General features: G+C 53.2%; 5 protein-coding genes across 5 annotated transcripts in view; 2 read left to right on the top strand and 3 right to left on the bottom strand.

Annotated features, from left to right (window-relative positions):
* Positions 1–258: 258 nt before the first annotated feature.
* Positions 259–4,464, bottom strand: GUITHDRAFT_112867 (hypothetical protein; the record flags this gene model as incomplete). The annotated part of the gene is made up of 5 exons (XM_005828056.1): positions 259–414; positions 483–963; positions 1,249–1,479; positions 1,525–1,764; positions 1,970–4,464. 5 exons carry the CDS (start codon positions 4,462–4,464, stop codon positions 259–261), a joined length of 3,603 nt encoding a protein of 1,200 aa, XP_005828113.1.
* A 791-nt stretch (positions 4,465–5,255) lies between these two features.
* Positions 5,256–6,041, bottom strand: GUITHDRAFT_153934 (hypothetical protein). Its single transcript, XM_005828055.1, has one exon. It carries the CDS (start codon positions 5,991–5,993, stop codon positions 5,493–5,495), a length of 501 nt encoding a protein of 166 aa, XP_005828112.1. The 5' UTR covers positions 5,994–6,041; the 3' UTR covers positions 5,256–5,492.
* A 3,129-nt stretch (positions 6,042–9,170) lies between these two features.
* Positions 9,171–10,608, top strand: GUITHDRAFT_158244 (hypothetical protein; the record flags this gene model as incomplete). Its single annotated transcript, XM_005828054.1, has 9 exons — positions 9,171–9,354; positions 9,402–9,552; positions 9,663–9,667; positions 9,781–9,869; positions 9,928–10,005; positions 10,051–10,133; positions 10,180–10,237; positions 10,293–10,412; positions 10,570–10,608. The coding sequence occupies 9 exons, from the start codon at positions 9,171–9,173 to the stop codon at positions 10,606–10,608; spliced, it is 807 nt and encodes a 268-aa protein (XP_005828111.1).
* A 1,660-nt stretch (positions 10,609–12,268) lies between these two features.
* Positions 12,269–15,347, bottom strand: GUITHDRAFT_164484 (hypothetical protein). Its single transcript, XM_005828053.1, has one exon. The coding sequence runs from the start codon at positions 15,264–15,266 to the stop codon at positions 13,893–13,895; it is 1,374 nt and encodes a 457-aa protein (XP_005828110.1). The 5' UTR covers positions 15,267–15,347; the 3' UTR covers positions 12,269–13,892.
* Positions 15,348–15,960: 613 nt separating this feature from the next.
* Positions 15,961–19,270, top strand: part of GUITHDRAFT_112862 (hypothetical protein) — a gene marked incomplete at both ends in the record, with an annotated part of 4,034 nt that continues 724 nt past the window's right edge. The window contains 6 exons of the mRNA XM_005828052.1: positions 15,961–16,086; positions 16,137–16,412; positions 16,534–17,319; positions 17,376–17,849; positions 18,080–18,311; positions 18,358–19,127. Of these exons, the coding sequence (XP_005828109.1) occupies positions 15,961–16,086; positions 16,137–16,412; positions 16,534–17,319; positions 17,376–17,849; positions 18,080–18,311; positions 18,358–19,127 (2,664 nt within the window). The remainder of the gene's footprint in view (positions 16,087–16,136; positions 16,413–16,533; positions 17,320–17,375; positions 17,850–18,079; positions 18,312–18,357; positions 19,128–19,270) is intronic.

Below are 19,270 nucleotides of genomic sequence, written 5' to 3'. Positions count from 1 at the left end.
AGGATGATTTAGGAGGAGGAGGAGGAGGAGGAGGAGGAGGAGGAGGAAGAGGAGGTAGGACCTGGAGGAATTTCTCGTTGAGCACCAACTGTTTCAACTCAGTCTGATTGATCGACATGTCGAGGTCCTCAGGGTTGAAATCCTCGTCCGAGCTCGACATCTCGTTGTTGATGGCCCTCCTTATCTCCTCCTCCTCGTTGTACCTCCTCCTCGCCCTCAGTTTTCTCATCACCACCCACTCAGGCACCGTCATTCCCCTCACGCAGGATGACAGGTTTTCATGGAACTCCTGAACCTCCTGTAGCTCCACCTGTTCATGCAGTTCAGGCTTACAACCTCCTCTTGCTCCTCTTTCTCCTGCTCCTGCTCCTCTCCTTTCTGCAATATGGTTGCTTCCAACTGCTCCTTCTCCTCCTGTTCCATTCCCAACTACTTGCCACCCTCCTTGCCACCTCCTCACTCGTTTCGTGTTCCTCCAGTACCTTATGAATAGGAAAACTTGCGTTCTCCAAGCATGCGATTACTCTCCTGGTTTTCTCGTCCCATGCTTCCGGCCCAAGGAAGTATTCCTTATATACCGTCGAGTTTTGCATCCTCCTCCTCCAGTCAAGCTGCTTGCTCATCATCGCTTCGAAAGAGCTATCGTCGTCTTCCTCCTCCAGCCCTTGCTCCTCCTCCGCCTCCATCCCGGTAAGCTCCATCGTCTCCTCAGGTTCAAAGGATCTGAAATACTGGGACAAAGGGTCGAACTGGGAGCTCATTCCTCCTCCTCGTATCCTCAAGACATGCTCCTTCCTCCTCTTGTCCTCTTCTTCTCCCTCTCGTCCTCGACTCTTCTCCTTCAGTCGCAAGGTCTCCAACTTGAAGCTGCGGCTTCCGAACCCCCGAAGCCTCAGGATGTTGACATCATCCTTTTCCATCTCCTTGAAGCCATCGTAGGTGATGTTCCACATTGAGGAATCGCTAGCATGGTGGTCAGTAAACGTAGCAGCAGCAGCAGCAGCAGCAGCAGCAGCAGCAGCAGCAGCAGCAGCAGCAGCAGCAGCAGCAGCAGCAGCAGCAGCAGCAGCAGCAGCAGCAGCAGCAGCAGCAGCAGCAGCAGCAGCAGCAGCAGCAGCAGCAGCAGCAGCAGCAGCAGCAGCAGCAGCAGCAGCAGCAGCAGCAGCAGCAGCAGCAGCAGCAGCAGCAGCAGCAGCAGCAGCAGCAGCAGCAGCAGCAGCAGCAGCAGCAGGAATGCAAGTCGTTTACCTCAATTTCCTGACGTAAGGGAGAAATTTCCATTCCGTCCCAGGCTGCACAGTGTAGTTCGCCTGCTTTGCCATGGCGTAGAGCTTCGCTTCAAGCAGCTTCCTGCTCCTCGCCTCGGACTTGTCCGGCGAAGACTTCCCGAACAATCGCCTCAGCCTCCTCTTCCTCTTCATGTCCTTCTCCCGGGTCGCCCTCACCCACTCCTGCAGCTTCTCGTCGCTGTCCAACCCGCTGACCTCAACGTCAGACCATGGAATGGATGCATGGCATGCAGACCTAGACAGCGGCAGAGCGGAGACTCGCTTCCTCTTCTGCTTCTTCTTTCCCTCCCTCAGAATGCGATCCAGCAACTTCTTGCTCTTTGGCCACGCCACCCCATTCACACACCATACCATGGGCTCCCCTCTCATATGCGCCTCCACAAACGAGCGGAGCACAATCTCAGTCGTCTTGGGCATCAGCTTGTGCATATGTCTGTCCTCCTCCACGAAGGAAGGACGTTCGTTCCGCAACCACCTGCCGGCACAAGTCAGACCAGAACCACGGAGACGAGGACAGTAGTCCTAGACGAACAAGAAGATCTTTCCCTCTCCTGCACTTCCTCCCGCCCCCCCCTTGTCTCTTCCATTCTCTTCCCTGCAGTGCTCTGCTCTGGCCTTCCCATCCCTTCCCAGCTCTTCCCTTCCCTGCCCCTGCTCTCGCTCTCGCCGCCATAGCAGACCTGCCCTTGATGGGGTCGCTGATGCCGTCGGTGATGTCATATTTTGGCTTCCACATCCCGATCGTTTCGTCGGGGTCATTACCTTTTTCGACCTGCTCCAGGTCATAGCCGGTCAACCACAAGTTGTCTATCGTGCAGCGATTCTCATGCTCTCCCTCCGTCACCAGCTCCGACCACATCTGCAACCCCATCTCCTTTGCCTTTTCCAGCGCCGCTGTGTTGTTGTCCAGTCTATACATGTGCCTGATTGATCGCAGCCAGTTCACCCGCTCCTTCCTCCTGATCTCCGCGTCAGTCTTGTTCGCGATCCTCATCAGCGTCTCATCCGAACACTTGGCCCGCTCTGTATCGTATCCCATCATCTTCCTGAATGCCAGCGCCGGCCCGCCCCTCCCCATGTAGCCCGCCTGCACCAAGTTGTGCCCTTCGTACAGCCTCCCCGGCACGTATGGGTTCAGTGTGTACCTGTCCCTCCTCCTCCTCACATTCTTCGGTTCAAGGCTGCTCCCAAAGCTCACACCAATCTTCTGCCCGCGCCACGAGAACTTGTAGTTGTCGATATGCGCCTGATGCTTTTTCAGCATCATGTCGAGCCCTGCCCCATTCCGCATGCGGCTCAGCCTGTGCCAAACTTTGAAGGGAAGCGCCGACCAGCCATAGGTCTCCGGTCCACCGCTTATCTTGATCTCATTCTCCTCCTCCAAAGGAGGAAGTGAGGTCCGGAAGTCAATCCCACCGGGGAGGTTGACCTTGAAGACAGGCATCTGGGAGATGATGTAGAGCACAGTGGAGATGGAATCTGTCGACATCATGGGTGCAAGCTCCAGCGCGCGGGTCAGGAGGGTTGAGACGATCTCATGCTGCATGCACAGCTTCCTGTTGTGGGGCTGGTACATGCGGCTGAGCAGGCGGGGAGGGTCTGGTCCGTGCCTGCAGAGCCTTGCAATCCGTGTATAGAAGGGCTCTCCTACGTTGAGCTCGGCGTCCGGTCTCTTGCGGCAGAGGTAGAGGAGGGCAGTGACCGTGTTGTCGGCATCGAGCATCTGGAAGGGAAGGAGCTGGTGGAGAAACCCAATGGCGTCGACCCTGGTCTTGATCTTCTCCAATGACTTGATGATGAGACCCTCGTCGTCCCACGCAAGCGCAAGCGACACGTTCGACCCTGCGATCTCCAGGCCCTCCTGTTGGAGCGTAACAGAACGAGCTAGGTTCGAGGAGGCAAACTCGATCAGCGCGTAGGACTTCACCTCGTAGCCAACGAAGCTGGTCAAATTGAACTCCGGCGTTTCATCTTCCATGTAATCTCCTCCTTCTATTCCATGCTGCGCCATCCATTCTGCCGTGCTCGCCCTCCCGTCCTTCTCCAAGAGGTCGTTGAGAAACTCGTCGTTGAGATCTTCCGAGGTGATATGGGGCTCCTTAGCCTTGCCCCCCTCCAGCTTCTCTTTGAACTTCGCGACATTCTCCTCGATCAATGTCCTGTTCATATCGGGCGTGCAGGTGTGGTTGTACCAACTAGCACTAGCACGACACACCTGCTGGATGCGGGCGATACGAGGGTCCATGGCAAGATCACTGACGATCGTCGAGGAGACATACCCCTCGAAACCAGCAAACGCCCTCTCCAGGTCCTTTGCAGTGACAGAGGACCCGAGGCCCCAAACGTACAGGTACCCGTGCTTGATTGCTGGGGGTGGGTGCTCCTCAACTACTCGCCTGTAGACCTCCAGAGATGTTTTCACCGGCACGACGCTCTTGTTGCCGCCCAGCTTCACTGCTTGCACGCCTTCCACCAGCGTCTCCCACTCTTGCGGGACCTCCCGGTCGAAAGCTTGCGAATCCACGTCGCTCTCGGATTCTACCGGGTACGCAAGGGGAATAGCAACGTCGTCAGGACCAACAGATATCTCGCTGGTGAACCAATGCTCTCCCTCTTCGCCCTCGCCCTCGCCCTCACTCTCGCCTTTGCCTTTGCCCTCGCCTTCGCCTTCGTCCTCGTCCTCGTCCTCGTCCTCGTCCTCGTCCTCGCTGGCTTGCAGAAGCTCCACGAAGGGCTTGAAGTCCCCTTCGACGGAAAGCCCCGTTCGTGGTGAATTTCGTTCCATATTCCTCAACGCCTCATCTTTGAGGGAAGTGAAGTTCATGAAGTCCATCTCCGTCATGTTGGACAACCTATCCTGCAACTTCTGTCTTTCCTCCCGCCTGTACTGCTCCTCGAACTCCTTTTTCCTCTGCTCCCGCTCCTCCATGACCTTCTGCCGCTCTTTCTCGAATTCTTCATTCGCCTCCCACAGCCCCGTCCCTCCTCTAGCACTCAAGCACAGAGGATAGGGCGCAACCCCTCGCAGGGAGGCGAGAACATGGCTCCGCGGATTCACGGCCAGGACTGGAGTTCTTTCAACTGTGGGTGTGACTGCGAGCAGCAGCAGCAGCAGCAGCAGCATCAGGGCCAGAGGAAGCTTGAGCATCTGGTAGCAAGCAAGGAGCACTAGCATTGTTCTTCAGATATTGCTGAGACTGATCGTCCAATTTCACAAGCTCGGATCAAGTGCAGCAGTAGCCATCGCATCTTGAGATGCGACTTTTGCGGATCAGGGTGGAAGGGTCTGTATGAAGGAGCAAGGCCAAGGATGAGGGATGCTGGGGTTCGGGTTGCAAGCTGTAGGCAGATGGAAGCAGAACTGAGCAAGCTGAGCAGGGAGCAGGGAGGCGGACGGAGGGATCGGCAAGGTAAGGCCCGGACCGCAGGGAGGAGGTACCTTGGGCAAATAAAAAATTTGAGGTACACTTGCCGGGAGGGGAAACACGGACTTCAGGGGGGCGGAGGATGGGCGAAGGAAGAGACGGGGTAGAATTTTGGCGGGGAGGTGAGGGAAGGCAGGATGTTGGTGTAGAGAAGACTGGGGAGCTCGGGAAGCTGGCAGGAAACCTGGCAGGAAGCTGGCAGGAAACCTGGCAGGAGAAAAGGGGTAAGGGAAGAGGGGAAGGGAATGGAAGGGGAAAGGGAAGGAGTCAGGGCACCGGAGGGAGTTCGAAGAAGGAGATCGTGAGGGGAGAGATGCGAAAATGATGTGCAGAGGAGTGGTGTATTGGAGGAAAGATGAGTTCGAATATGATGCATGCACATAGTGAAGAGAAAACAAGAGAGGGGGAATAGAAGCATGACTAGGCATCTACTAGTAGGTTGGTTTGAGAAACATACGAGTACGAATCAAGTGTGCCTGCGTTCTTTCCCATTGCTTCCTCGGCTTCATCGAATGGTATCTTACACAAAAGCGCTGGATTTCAATAGGTGGGTTTAATTTTTAAGAAATCATCTAGAGTTAACTTGAGTTAAGACAAAGCACTTCTAGTGTCTGAGGGAAGTGAGTTACATTCCCTGCACAACATGTTGACGCAGCGGATCAGCTCCCAATGTGAGTTTGGAATTTGTATCATCACCGCAAAACATTGAAACACAAGCCATGCTGTTAATAAGTCCTTTCAACATCGCTGCTGAAATCGACATGACAGGTTATTCCCTTTAGTTTTGCTTTTGCAACCTGCTGCTTCTTCTTACCTTGCTAGTTTCCAACTTTTCTTCTGCATTACTCCTCCTTTTCGTCACCCTCCGCGTGCCTGTGGTTGAGCTCTTTGTCCCCTCATTCAATCTTGCTCTTTCCTCATCGTGAACCCTCGTGTTGGTGGCAGCTGTTGGGGGCTCATGAGCTCCCGATGTCCTCTGCTGTGTCCCACCTTCGTCTCCCGCATCGTTCTCGTGGTCTCTGGCGCCCAAATCTTCTTCATCGTTCTGCTCCCCTCTTCCATCGATCAGGTCATCCAGCTTTCTCCTCAACAGCTGCCCTGCCCAGTTTTGAAGGTCCCGATCTCGCATCCCACTGTACGTCTTCCTCGTTGTGCTGGACAGGTTTGGTCTGGCTATTCGCATTCGGCGGTTTGCACCAGGAGGCTTCACTGCCACCGAAGTCTTTGGACAGAAGTCAAATTGCTCTGTGGGGGTGGAAGGCAAGCTAGCGTCGGTCATGGTGATTCCCCGCTCCTGCTGAAACTTGGTGGCCGTTTTGCTTTTCCTGTACAAATCGTCAACTTTTACATTATGGGAAGATACATGTTTGATATGGTGTACAATTTTTTTGAGTAGGATAATGATGGGATATACAATCACTGAAATCTCGAGAAGAACAGGAATCCTTCCAAAATTCGAATCAATAAGAACTAATTCAGAACGACTAAAGCCAATTTGTCAAGTGGGGATTTAGCTTCAAATTACGCAGCGTCTACATTTTCAAACAAGCACAAATCGTTCCAAACCCAAAAGCATGCATTGCACCCTTCTGAGTCTTGCAGGGGCGCTTATAGTACACAATCGGACAAATACAATGGTATCCATGTGAAAAATTATGCGGGGAGACGCCTAGCATTCTCATTTCTAAGGGAATTTCTGTTGGACATCGTATCGACTTATCACAAAGAATCAAACTCTTCCAACACGCCAAAACAAAATTCACAGGGACTCATTGAGAGAGGCTTGAGATATTTCTCACAAAAGTTTCGATACATTTACACATGGATGTGTATCAAGTATCAGCATCTCCCTCTCCAACTCTCCTTCTCATCTCACTATGCCCTCGCGGCCCCCCTTCCCCCGCCATGCGGCAGTTATCGATTACGAATGATTGACTAAAAGGTTCGACTCTTGTTCCCACCCCAACCCCCGATCGGATCAATTCCTTGGCCCACCCCTCTTCCCGGTACTGGTACAGATCATCTCCTCCGCGCCGTACCCGTATTTCCCTAGTCAAAAACACCCCCTTTTCCCCAAGGATATGGGAATGAAGAGCACCCTACCCTGGATTTCAATCATTCTTTTCTCGATATGTGACACCTACCCTACCCCCTATTATTATTTACACTACCTGCAGTGGTCAGACCCCAGGATCAAGTCGTACCCCAGAAATTGAACTACCCACCATACACTTTTACTACTAGTCAAAGTACTGGTACCCCCACCTGGGCTCAATACATGTTTTCGGTGTCAACATAAGAGATTTCAAACTTTGTTCGAAATTAACCTGACAATTTCAAATAACACAAGTAAAAAATCGACTAAACTTGCTTCCAACTTTTTTTTCGGAACAGAACCCAAGGACCCACCACCTCCCCAAGGCAACGGCCCACCCCCACAGATCCATTCTTCTGGGGTACCCTCTTGTCCCTGTTTATTTATTAGCCGGTCCTCCTGCTCCTGGCTTGGAGAGTTTCCCGATAACTCCATGGGTGGGGGTACTCATTACTACATGAGCAAGCTCGTAGTAAAAACCGGTCACTGGAGGGGGGGCCGCAAGTTCAGGCGCAGTCGGGACATGCGGAGGGCACCGTGGGATGATCAAGGGGGTAGGGTGCTTTAAAGGAATGATACAACGGGGAAGGGTGTAATGGTGGGGTGGTATGCTACGGAATACTCCGAAGAGATGGTGGGGTGCTCCAAGAGCATGGGGTGGGTAAAGACCATTTCATGAGGTGCAACTTCAGTACCGAAAAACTTGGCAGGCTTGCCGCTGGCCCTGGGAGTCGCCGCCGCCGACTCCGGGACTCGCCGGACCCACTTTTGATCGGACCCGGATCGGAACTTGCCAAGTTGCAGTGCCGGTGACCTGCTGGCCGAGCCAGTGCGTACTACTGAGTCACGCCGCTCAGTGGCCCGGCAGAACTTCGGAACGAGTCGGAATTGTCAGTCACGGTGAACCGATTATGCCTGAGAATCGGAACCGTGACCGTCACCGGCGGCATCCGACTGACAGTTCGGAAAGTTGACTCGGATGAGATCGTCGCGGCTTCCGAGTCACTGAGTCAAACAGTGGATCGACTGATATCATCGCCGCCGAGTCGGATAGCATGCGCCAGTGACTGCCGCAGTGCCCGCGGCCGCTTCAATGCCGCCCGCCTGTGCGGCCCGGCCCGGGCTCAGTGCCAACCGGGCCCGGCCAGTCAGCCTGACTCCGTTCAGTGACTCACTAGTAGCGTGACGCCCCTTAGGCGTAACTTACAGTGAGTCAAGTTCAGTGCGGCCCACTCAGGTCCAGTGGCTCGGCGGCGCCGTGACCGTCCGTGCCCGGGCCGTACTGTACTACCCGGTGACCGTACGGTACGGTACGCGCGGCCCGGGCCTGGGCCGGGCCGGACCGTCACTGTGGCACTGATTCGGAAGTTCCGAATTTTTCAACTTGGCGCAAGGCTGACCGCTGGTTTCGTGTGCCGCAGTCACTGAGTGGCAGTGACGCCGGCCGCGTTGCCCGGCAAGCCTTCAAGTCACTGTCACGAACGGTGACCGTTCCGAAGTTCCGAGTTCCGGAAGTTAGCTGGGTCGCCGCACTGCCGCGGAGTCATTGACAGCCTCCCGGATCTGACATCACTGTGACGAGTACGGTCAGTCGGCTCACTGAGTGTCGGAGTCCGAGGCTAAAGAGTGACTGTGACTCAACTTTGAATGACTGTGACTGTCACGGAACAGACCCGGAGGCCGGGCCCGGCGCCGGAATCCCGGGCTCGGACCAGGACTCCCGGCCCGACGCCGCCGGGGGAGTCGGTACACTGTTTCGGCCAACCTCGACTCTCCTGCCACCGATTGTCCTCGTACTCCGGGTTTCAACTCAGCCTAGGCCTGACTGGCATCGCCGGGTCAACTAGCTATTTTACAGCAGATACCTACCCCGTCTCACGCCTCCCTCCATCTTAGATGTCATATAGTATTTGGGTGGGTACATATCACCACCCCTCATATTTACAATTTGATCTGTGGATTACCCCCTATTCTTCTCCTGGAATTACCCGTATCTGTAGTACCCCACCGTCATATCTGCAACCCACTCGCAAACCAGAAACTTTTCTATCAAGGCAATGCGGACTCTGTCGGCGGCGGTTCTGTTGGCCATGGCGGCGCAGGCAACCGCCTTCTCCTCCCTGGTCTCATCTCGTCCCCTGCTCCTTCGAGCACCCCAGCTCTCAAAGGCTCAGTCCATCTCGAAGACGATGGTTAGGCCAACAATCCGTGTAAGGGGCGGGTACGCCCCGATGATGATGGCAGCGCCGTCGGCTGCTTCCCCAGAGACGACGATGAAACTGACGCCGGACTCTGCAGGTCGTTTGCTTGTAATGCATATTTGACCATTGACTCATTTGTTCTTGATGATTTTCAGTCAAGATGCTGGACTCTGTCGACGTGTTCATCTTCGATTGCGATGGAGTGATTTGGAAGGGAGATAGCTTGATCCCAGGTGTTCCCGAGGTGCTCGAGAAACTTCGAGCAGCCGGAAAGAAGATTTTCTTCGTTACGAACAACAGCACCAAGAGCCGCAAGGGTTACAAGGCCAAGTTCGACTCTTTGGGCAAGTACAAAAGAGTATTTGGGTGGTTGTGACGTGTTCCTTTACAGGACTGAACGTCAATCCCGAGGAGATTTTTTCTTCATCGTTTGCAGCAGCTGCATACCTTGAGCAAACCAAGTTCAAGGAGACTGGGAAGAAAGTATACATCATCGGCGAGCGAGGCATCCAGGAAGAGTTGGACCTCATCAACGTTCCATGGTGAGAATGGCAGGACGGCAGAGAGGAGCACACTTGTATGTGAAAGAGAGGGTCAAGCGTTTTCAATGCTGCACTCACACGTAGATGTTTGTGATAAACTGTATCCCCAGGACTGGTGGAGAAAATGACAAGGCGAAGACGATCGAGCTGAAGCCTGGTGCATTTGTTTTATTTTTACTTTTTGCTTGCTTTGCCACGTTTGAATGTCATTGTAACTGTTACAAACAGGTTTTGCTCTTCCTCACGATGAGGATGTTGGTGCCGTCATTGTCGGCTTTGACCGCTACATCAACTATTACAAGATCCAGTACGCTCAGGTACATGGCAGTGCAGCATTGCATAGCACGCAAGGCATCCTTCTGACAAGATGGGCAGTTGTGCATCAACGAAAACCCTGGATGTCAGTTCATCGTCACTAACTTGGATGCCGTCACCCACTTGACCGACGCGCAGGTCAGCTGATCATGATTACATGCAGTCACTAAGAGAACGCTGAAGGAATGGGCTGGAAATGGCTCCATGGCTGGCGCTATCAAGGGGTGCACTGGAAAGGAGCCAACTGTTGTTGGCAAGCCATCACCGTGAGGGCGCGTTTAGTCCGAGGTTCAAATGCTGACGGCTGTGCAGCCTGATGATCGACTACATTGCCGACAAGTACAAGATCGATCGATCAAGGATCTGCATGGTGCCCCACTTACGATGCATCAGTGATAGTGGTTGATGATATGGTGATCTTGCAGGTCGGTGACAGATTGGACACGGACATTGTCTTCGGCAACAGCAACGGATGCGTCAGCTGCCTGACCTTGTCCGGTGTCACTACGGAGGAGAAGTATCTTTCAGCGAACAACAAGATCAAGGCAAGGCACCTTTGTTTCATCTTCCACTCGTTCTGCTGAACCCCTTTCATTCTATTCCCTCGTCTCCCTCACTGATTCCTCCTTAACTTCACTTTCACTTGTTCTTACTTCATGTTGCGCTTGGTGTCCTGAAGGTCTTCCACTGACATCTTTGCAGGCGAATTACTACGTTGACTCTATCGCTGACTTCTTCTAAGCTGACCGCACTCTCAACACGCGGTTTGGCTGCTGCTCGCTTTGTGACTCGGTCTGTAAGACGGTCTGCTCAACTGGCAGCGGCAGATGTAGTCATGCTGAGTCACTGCGGGATAATGGCGCTGATCCTACAGCCTGAGTCTTGGCCGGTAGCTGAAACGGCGTCTGAGCTACGAGAGTCTTTCGATAGCCGGAGGCTTGCTGACTCAGTGAGGGCCGGCACTGCAGCATCAGCGGACCGTTTCTAATGTGCCGCCGCACTGTCGCCCCGGCGGCGCGGGAGCACCTCGCTTGACAGTGCTTGCAGCCTGAGACAGTGAAGTTGCCGTCCGATCCGATTGTTTGGCCCGTTTACTAGTTAAATTGCATTCACCGCCGTTGGCACCGCTTTCCCACTCAGATCAGGTCACAGTAGTGCCAAGGTTCCAGTGTCACGCCGGTAGTACTGCGGCCGGGCCGTAGCTAGTAGTACGGCAGCGTGGCGCGGCAGCCCGATCCAGTGCCCCCGTGACCCGCGAAGCCCGGTTCATCATGTCACTCGGCGGACCGGCTAGTACTAGTTCGGCCGCTGGAACTTGAAACAGTCCGATCACTGAGTTCAAGTGAGCCGAACTCGGAACTTCCGCCTTGCGGCGCGGCGGATCGGATTCAAGAGTCATCCGATCGGATCATGATCGGATCGGACCGTCCGCGCCCGGCGGGACCCGGTGATCGGACCGTCACAGCATCGGACTCCGGACGGTGCCACGATACCGTCGTCACCGTGCGGTGGCTGGTGACCGGGCGGCCGCCGGGAAGCGGCAAGCCGGGCCGGGCCCAACACTGACAGGTTTGGCACTGCCAGTTACAACGGCAAATTCTTTGTAACGATCGATTTGAACAGGTTTAGAGTTTGCTACCCAAGAAAGTAAATGGTACCACGAATTCATAATATTATTACAAAAATCAATCCAACTTTTGTCAAAATATGTATAATATTAGTACCATGAATGTACCGATATGCACTGATGCTTGTGGTACAAACTTCCTCTTTAAAATTGTGCTGATGTTGAGGAGCAAGATATTTAACCAATCCTACACTTTTTCAAAGATACACCAGGAAGGTTGAGGGGAACTGTGAAAGTTTTGGTTTTGGTGCAGTTATCCATTGAAATCTGTACCATTGCAACAGATTGTACCGGACCGTTAGGACCCGGTAACTCTTTGTTTCTACCATGCATCCATTATTATATAAATATTGGTACCATTATGTTCACAATAACAATATACCCAGCTCAAAATGGTCAGGTCAGCTCGAGAAAATAGAGGGATAAAAGTTTTTTAAAGTTGTACAAAAATCATACCAAGGAGCCTGCAGATACATTCATAAAATAAAATATTAAGAAGCAGTAATGTATTAAAATGTAATATGCATCGGTTTTAAATTCCGTACCTGGGTGGAGGCCTGCCATACCGCGTGTACTGATAATTTGAATGAGGGTACCCAGAGGTAGGGTTCCAGAGATATCTTGGGGTAGGGGTAGTCGCATACCCGTTCGTTGTCAGAGAAAAGGGGGTTCTTCTCATATGATTTTCTGGGGTCTGACGATATGATGGTGAGAAAAGGGGGGTGGGAGATTTCTGGGGTGTTGTTTTAGGGTGGGACCAAAAGAGCGGCTCTTACCGCCATCGCCGCTCCTCTGCTCGAAGTGCAGTGAAGCAAGGCCATGGTTGAGGAGTGGACGGGGGGAAGGGACGCGAGAGGAGTAGAATCAGTGTTTGTAATAGTTCTGATGCATCTACTTTAGCCAAGAGCTTGTTCTTTGAAAGGTTTGTACATGATTTATGATAGGCGATCAGCATAGTTTCTGGTTTAGTGTAAGCGGTCTCGTTTAGGGCAGAATGGGGGTTTGATGGCTAGTTCATTATGAGGAAGGTCCATTCAGTCCTTTGGAATTTTTATGTTGTGAGCAAGACTTGTCTACCTTTCGATGATACATTTGGTTGTTGAATTCTTGAACACGAAGATCAAATGGAGGAAGTTGTTTCTGTTCGTTCAAAGGAATTTGATATATTCGTACATGCGTAGTCCTCGATAGCATATCAAATATAACCAATCTTACAGCGTATGTTCATATTTCTTGTCGATTGGTCTCTGTGTTGGCCTGCATAGGTTTCACGAGGAACTGAGAGCAGAAAGCTAGGGTATTGGTGGCTTGAAATGAAAGTATGAATCGGAAGATTCCTTTACAACTTTGATGGTCCAAACATTTGGGGAAATTACCTTATCATCTGACTAACGCTTTTGGGCAGGATAAGCTCAGATTGTTTCTCATCTTGACTGATTGGAAAAACTCCACGGGATATCAAAGCTTATTTAACATCGACACAGACAAATCCAAAATCCCAAGAATGACGATGATTGGAATGAAGCGACCTTTGGATCTGGAAACGCTCAGTGATGCGCTACCGACCACGTGCTCCATGTCGGCGCACCTTGGCACAGATTCTTCCTCAATGGATCTTTTGCAGATCTCCAAAAGACAGAGGTATGCGGAGATGATGGCAACGAAAGCTGCGCAGGCTGGTGTACCGATCGGGGTTGGTGTGAGGGAGAATCCTTTTCCAGCGACGAGGCCGATAGAATCAGAAGAAATCGATGGATATGTTCGGAAGCACATTCAGCAGTCAAAGAAGAACATGAACGAAGGCGAACAGCCCGTGGTGAATACGGATAGACCATCTGAGAAGCTTTATACGCACGAGGAGCTTACAAGCATTGTGAGCAAAGTGGTACAGCAGAGGGAAACAGCACTGAGGGAAGAATACAACAAGATCTTGAACTTCAAGCTCGCAGAACAGTTCCATTCTTTCACGCGATTCAATCAAGATTACATTTCGCGCCAGATCAAGGGCAACCCATTCTCGTATGTGAGCTGAATGATTTTCAATTGGTTGCAAAGATATTATTTGGTATCATAACCGCAATATTCTCTGCGAAGTATAGGAATCGGCACACCTTACTGTGAGGGGGTATGGAAGCTGCGGACAAGAAAAATGCACAATCTTTGAGAGCTTTGTTTCCTGACATTTTGGTTTTTAGGATCTTGAGATTAGAACCATCAGATTTCTAGCACTAGTGAATTGCACAAGAAATAATGAGCAGTCTGATGACTGGTTCGTTCATTCGTCCAGTTAGCAAGCTTTGGCAGATTGTGTTTGTTTGCATCTTGATAATAAAGGTGAGATTACTTTCGAATTTCCGTCCGATTCACAAGGTAATTCATTACCTTCGCAACTATCTATCTAAACATTTTCGCTCTCTGAAAAATGATACGTCGGTTCTCCCTTCCGCACGCGGTAGATGAAACCTCCGCAGAAAGCACAGTACACCACTCCAGTCATCATGACAGCGACGTAGCCACGGAATGCATAATGGCTTGTCCCTTGGCCACCGATGATGGTCAGCATGGGGCCAGTAACGCAGGGACCGAACATTGTGCCCAAGAAGGCGGCAATGCCCCACATCGCAAGATCGCGAGCATGGTCTTCCTTCTGTGGCAGACACTCGACAGCCAGGGCATAGTCTACCGCCAAATAGACCCCATTACTGGCTCCGTAGCAGAGGCCAAGAGCGATGACCCACTGGTAGTCATCGATGAAGCAGTAACCGATGTACACCAAGGCCATGATGAGGCAGGAGAAGTAGATTAGAGGTTTCCTGCCCATCCCGTCTGAGAACTTGCCGGAGACCGCAGCGACGATTCCTGACGCGCTCTGGGACAGAATGCATAGGATCGCAGTGTATTTCTGTGCATTGCCGCTGATCTCAGGGTCTTTCATGGTATCCTTGAGGTAGTACAAGATGTATATCTGAATGGAAACACCCATGTAGTAGAAAGTACGCGAGACGAACACCCAGAAGAAATCCCCGTGGGTCGTCGGGGAGATCCAGTAGCTCTTGAGCAGCTCCGAGAAGAGGTAAGGTTTCTGCTTGTCGAAGGGCAGCGGAGCGTCTCGAACAGACAGCCAAGTGAAGGGCGTCGTTGCGACCACTGCAATGGCGTACAGTCCGTACGCCATGTCCAGCGGGATCCAGAAGCCCAGACTGACCAGTCCCAGCACTGCCCCTGCTGCCGTCAACCCCCCCATGATTCCCGACGCGTATCCCATCTGTGACATGTCGACAACATCTGACACAAGCCCAGTGAAGCCAGTGTAGGCAACATTGAGAGCCAAGACTGCCACGAAGAGAAGAAGCAGGTAAGTGTAACCGTACAAGTACGTCCTTGCTAGATACATACACCCCAGAGACAAGAACAAGACCAAGTTCCCCCCCAAGATGAAGGGCATCCTACGACCCATTCTAGAGATCAACCTATCAGACCAATACCCCGCTGCAGGTGAGATCAGCTGGCTGACCCCGGCTATGACCAACATGACAGCTAGGAAGATCGCGTGCGACTCGTTGAACATGTGCAGGGCCTCCTCCGGGAGCAGGAGCACGCCGACCGAAGCATAGAACAAGCCATAGTTGAAAGCGTGCATGTTAAGACAGATGAGCCTGAGGGTCGACAGCGGCGGCTTCTTGGAAGGGGTCGCTTCATCGATGTCGGTGTACTTGCCCTGGCCCTGCTCCTCCTCCCCTGCAAGTAACAGGCTGCTATCCGCTCTGCTCATGCTGAAGAGCTGTTGGATGCGGATGAAAGCTAGTTGATGCTAGTATCAAACAAGACCGACGGTGAGTTGGCCTTTAGCCCTGGAGGACAAACATGCTGTCAGTTCATTCGGAGGAATTTGAAGAGGTCGCGGGCAGGGCGGCCATTTCATGACATGCACTATAGTCCTCTACCTCAAAACATCACCTGGAGCTCTCCTCAACAACTCTCCCTCCCCCTCCCTCCCCCTCTGTTCACCTCCTTCCCCTCCCCTCAGTCCTCAGTCCCTCCCTCCTCCTCCTCTCCCCTGCTTCCTCCCCCGTTTTCAGTCGCCTGCGCTGTCAACAAACTCCCCTGCACTTTCACTCAAAATACAATTAACACTAAAATGACATACATTAGTTTTAATACTATGATTAAATCTAAAATTTAGACATATTTGTGAGTTTAGCGTTGGAAGCTTCTGAAGAGATTCCGACAGTGTAGGGGTTGGCCCGCATTGCACGTGCGCTATGGCAGGAACTGTGAAGCAGCGAAGCGCAGTAGGACGAGGAGGAGGGGACGGAGGGAAGGGAGGAGGAGGGCGAGGCGGGGGGCGGGGGAGAGGAGGAGGGAGAGGAGGAGGGAGAGGTGGCGGCAAGAGTGGTCAAGGCTCGAGCCCGGCGGGACGCGGGGGAGGGCGACCGAGAGGAGGGAAACGGGAGGCAAACGGATCGATGGGGAAGAAAGGAAACAAGAAGGTCGGGGAGGACGTGTACGAGGAGAGCGACGAGGACGAAGAGAGAAGGCAGAAGGATGAAAAGCGGAGGTTCGCAGGGGTGGACATCTACGAATACGAGCAGGTCTTGTCTTGGAGGACACATGGTTCTGTGGGCTGACTTGCTGAAACCAGCCGGACCATTTCTCTGACGACGAGGAGATCGACGAGGATGAGGCGTTCGGTGAAGATGACTACGATCGTTATGGCGATCTTGGAGGAAAGGATGACAGGTCATGCAAGCGAGATGAGTTGCTTGCCGCCTTCCTGAACTCTGGTGGTGAAAACTACAGGGACGAAGACGAGGACGAGGACGAGGCTGAAGGGTCGGATGACATGGACGACATCTTCAATGAGGACGGCGGAGAAGATGAACAGTCCGAAGGGGAGGAAGAGGAAGAGGAAGAAGAGGTCAGTGAATGTACATTGCTCGGAAGTGGGGAGGAGTGAAGGGGGCGACGGATTGAAGGAGGGTGGAGGAGGAGAGTAGAGGAGTAGAGAAGGAGGAGTTCAAATCTGAGTTGTGGAACAGGATGATGAAGACAGGCACATGCAGCTTCTTGCTGCTGTCAAGGCGACGAAGAAGAAGGAGGAGCAGGAACTTTCGTACGTGCCAGCTGCTGCAGAGGGTGAGTTTGGGGTAGGGACGCAAGGGAAGCAGCTTTCGCTGTCTAGCTTGCTGGACCCCCTCAAGTCGAAACAATCAATGAAGAGCGTCGTGAAGGACTTGGAGGAGGTGGAGGGGAAGCGAGCGGTGGCAGTCCCAGCTCCCACGATTGTGACGCAGCGGGCAATGAGACAGGTTGGGTACGAGGACACAAAGAACACCGTGACGCACTGGCTGCCGATCGTGAAGAAGAACAGGGAGGCAGAGCATGTCAGCTTCCCTCTTAAGATGCCGACAGGTCACAACGTTACAGCCTCCTCCATCATCAGCTCGTTCAAGCCGCAGACGTCGCTGGAGCAGAAGATAGGGAGCATGATCAGCGCTGCAGGGGCGGACGAGGCGAGCCTTCAGAAGAGCGAGGAGCTGGAGCTGAGGAAGCTGAGCGTGGAGGACGTACAGGCGCGGCAGAAGGAGCTGGCTAAGATGCGATCGCTGCTGTTCCATGCGGAGATCAAGGCGAAGAGGATCAACAAGATCAAGTCCAAGAAGTTCCACAAGGTCTCCAGGAAGTACAAGGAGAAGGAGGGAGCGATTGCGGACAAAGAGCTCAAGGAGCTGGACCCAGAGGCGTACAAGGAGAGGATGGAGATGCTGGCGAGGAAGAGGGCGGAGGAGCGGCTGACTCTGAAGCACAAGAACACTTCGAAGTGGGTGCGGCACATGCTGGGCGAGCGTACGGGGACGATGGTGACGAAGAGACAAGGAAGGCAATTGAGGAGCAGATAAGGATGGGAGAGCGGCTGAGGAAGAAGCAGCTAGAGGCTGAGAGCGAGGAGGAGGACGAGGAGGAGGAGGACAAGAAGTTCTTGGACGAGGCAAGGAAAGAGGATGTGCTGGGCCCGCAGCTGTCGCAAGAGAAGGTGAAAGGGGTGATGGGGATGGCGTTTATGCAGAGGAGCATGGAGAAGCAGCGGGAGGAGGCGAGCAAGTTGCTGGCTGACCTGAACGCGATGCATGATGGGGAAGACTTGTCTGATGCCAGCGAGTTCGAGGAGGACGGGGCGCAAGGCATGCGGAGAAAGAAGCAGGAGGAGAATGAGCAGGGAAAACACTTTGAGGGGGAAAGCGAAGAGGAGGAAGAGGCGGCGGCTGAGAACCCGAACAAGAGTGGGAAAAAGAAGAACAAGAAGAGAAAGAGCAGCGCAGGTCCTCTGAAAGATGGAAACACGCAGATTGACGAGGTGAGAATGACATTATGAGGTTGAAATGATGGTGACGATGACGATGATGATGATGGTGGTGATGGTGGTGATGATGATGCGGATGGTATGGTATGATACGGTACGGTACGGTACGGTACGATGTGATACGATACGATACGATATGATATGATACGATACAATACGATATGATTTGATATGATATGATATGATATGATATGATATGATATGATATCAACATGCCTTGCCAGGTTGCATTCTCCACTGGCAGCACCCTTGTGGTGCAGGAGCGAACAGGCTTGAAGGAGGTCGTGTACGAAGCAAAGCCAGGAGGAGGAGGAGGAGGAGGGAAGAACATGCAGAGTGCCAAGAAAGAAGCGAAGAAAGAATCAAAGGAGGCAAAGAAGGAGAACAATCAGCAGCAAGGGGGAGGAAAGCAGGCAGGAGGAGACCCGAGCCTCAAGATCGATTTCAACGACGAGTGTAAGCTCTTTTATGTTACTTGCTCCCCGATGATCTCCCTTGGCAGTGGACACGAAGCATCTCAACGGAAAGGAGGAGGAGGCAGCAGCTGCTGAAACTTCCTCCAACCCCTGGCTCGCTACCCCTGGCAAGGCAGCAGGGCAAGGAAAGAAGAAGCAGAGCGAATCGGAGGGGAAGGAGGGAGGGGCAGGGAAGCAAGAGAACCCCTGGCTCTCTGCGACAAATGCCAGCGAGCGCAAGGAGCGCGTAGCGACGCAGGACGCTGATGGGGTTGTGAGCGAGAGGATGACAAGGAAGGAGGCGAAGCGGAAGGCTACGGAGATGGAGACGATGCTCGATCTCAACGTCACCTTGGGGAAGGTCGGGAAGGGAGGAGGAGGAGGAGGAGGAGGAGACAGGCAAAAGAAGAAGGCAAAAGGAGAGGAAGGAGAGGAGCAGGAGCCCGAGCCTCCTGCCATGCTATCCGGGCCCTCCAAGGAGCAGGTGCGGCTGATGCAGGCGGCATTCGCAGACGCGGACATGGAGGCGGAGTTCGAGGAGGAGAAGCGAGAGATCATGGAGAGCACGAAGCCAAAGCTGGTGGAGGCGACGCCGGGATGGGGAGGATGGGGAGGAGAGGGAGTGAGAGAGAAGGAGAAGGCAAGGAAGGTCCTGGAGGTCAGCTACAAGAAGACGCAGCAGGAGAGGATGAAGAAGGCGATGATAGGGGAGGTGCCGTACCACCAGCGGCAGGATAAGGATCTTTCCCACGTGATCATTAGCGAGAAGAGGAACAGGCATGCGGCCAAGTACCTCGTAGAGAAGCACCCTCACCAGGTAGCTTTGATCCCTGCTCCCTGCTCCCTGCTCCCTGCTCCCTGCTCCCTGCTCCCTGCTCCCTGCTCCCTGCTCCCTGCTCCCTGCTCCCTGCTCCCTGCTCCCTGCTCCCTGCTCCCTGCTCCCTGCTCCCTGCTCCCTGC

The sequence above is a fragment of the Guillardia theta genome (genome assembly GCF_000315625.1).
Source record: "Guillardia theta CCMP2712 unplaced genomic scaffold GUITHscaffold_62, whole genome shotgun sequence".
Classification (NCBI taxonomy): Eukaryota; class Cryptophyceae; order Pyrenomonadales; family Geminigeraceae; genus Guillardia; species Guillardia theta.
The sequence above is the reverse complement of the archived record's forward strand: the minus strand, read 5'-3'. Positions and strand labels throughout refer to the sequence as shown.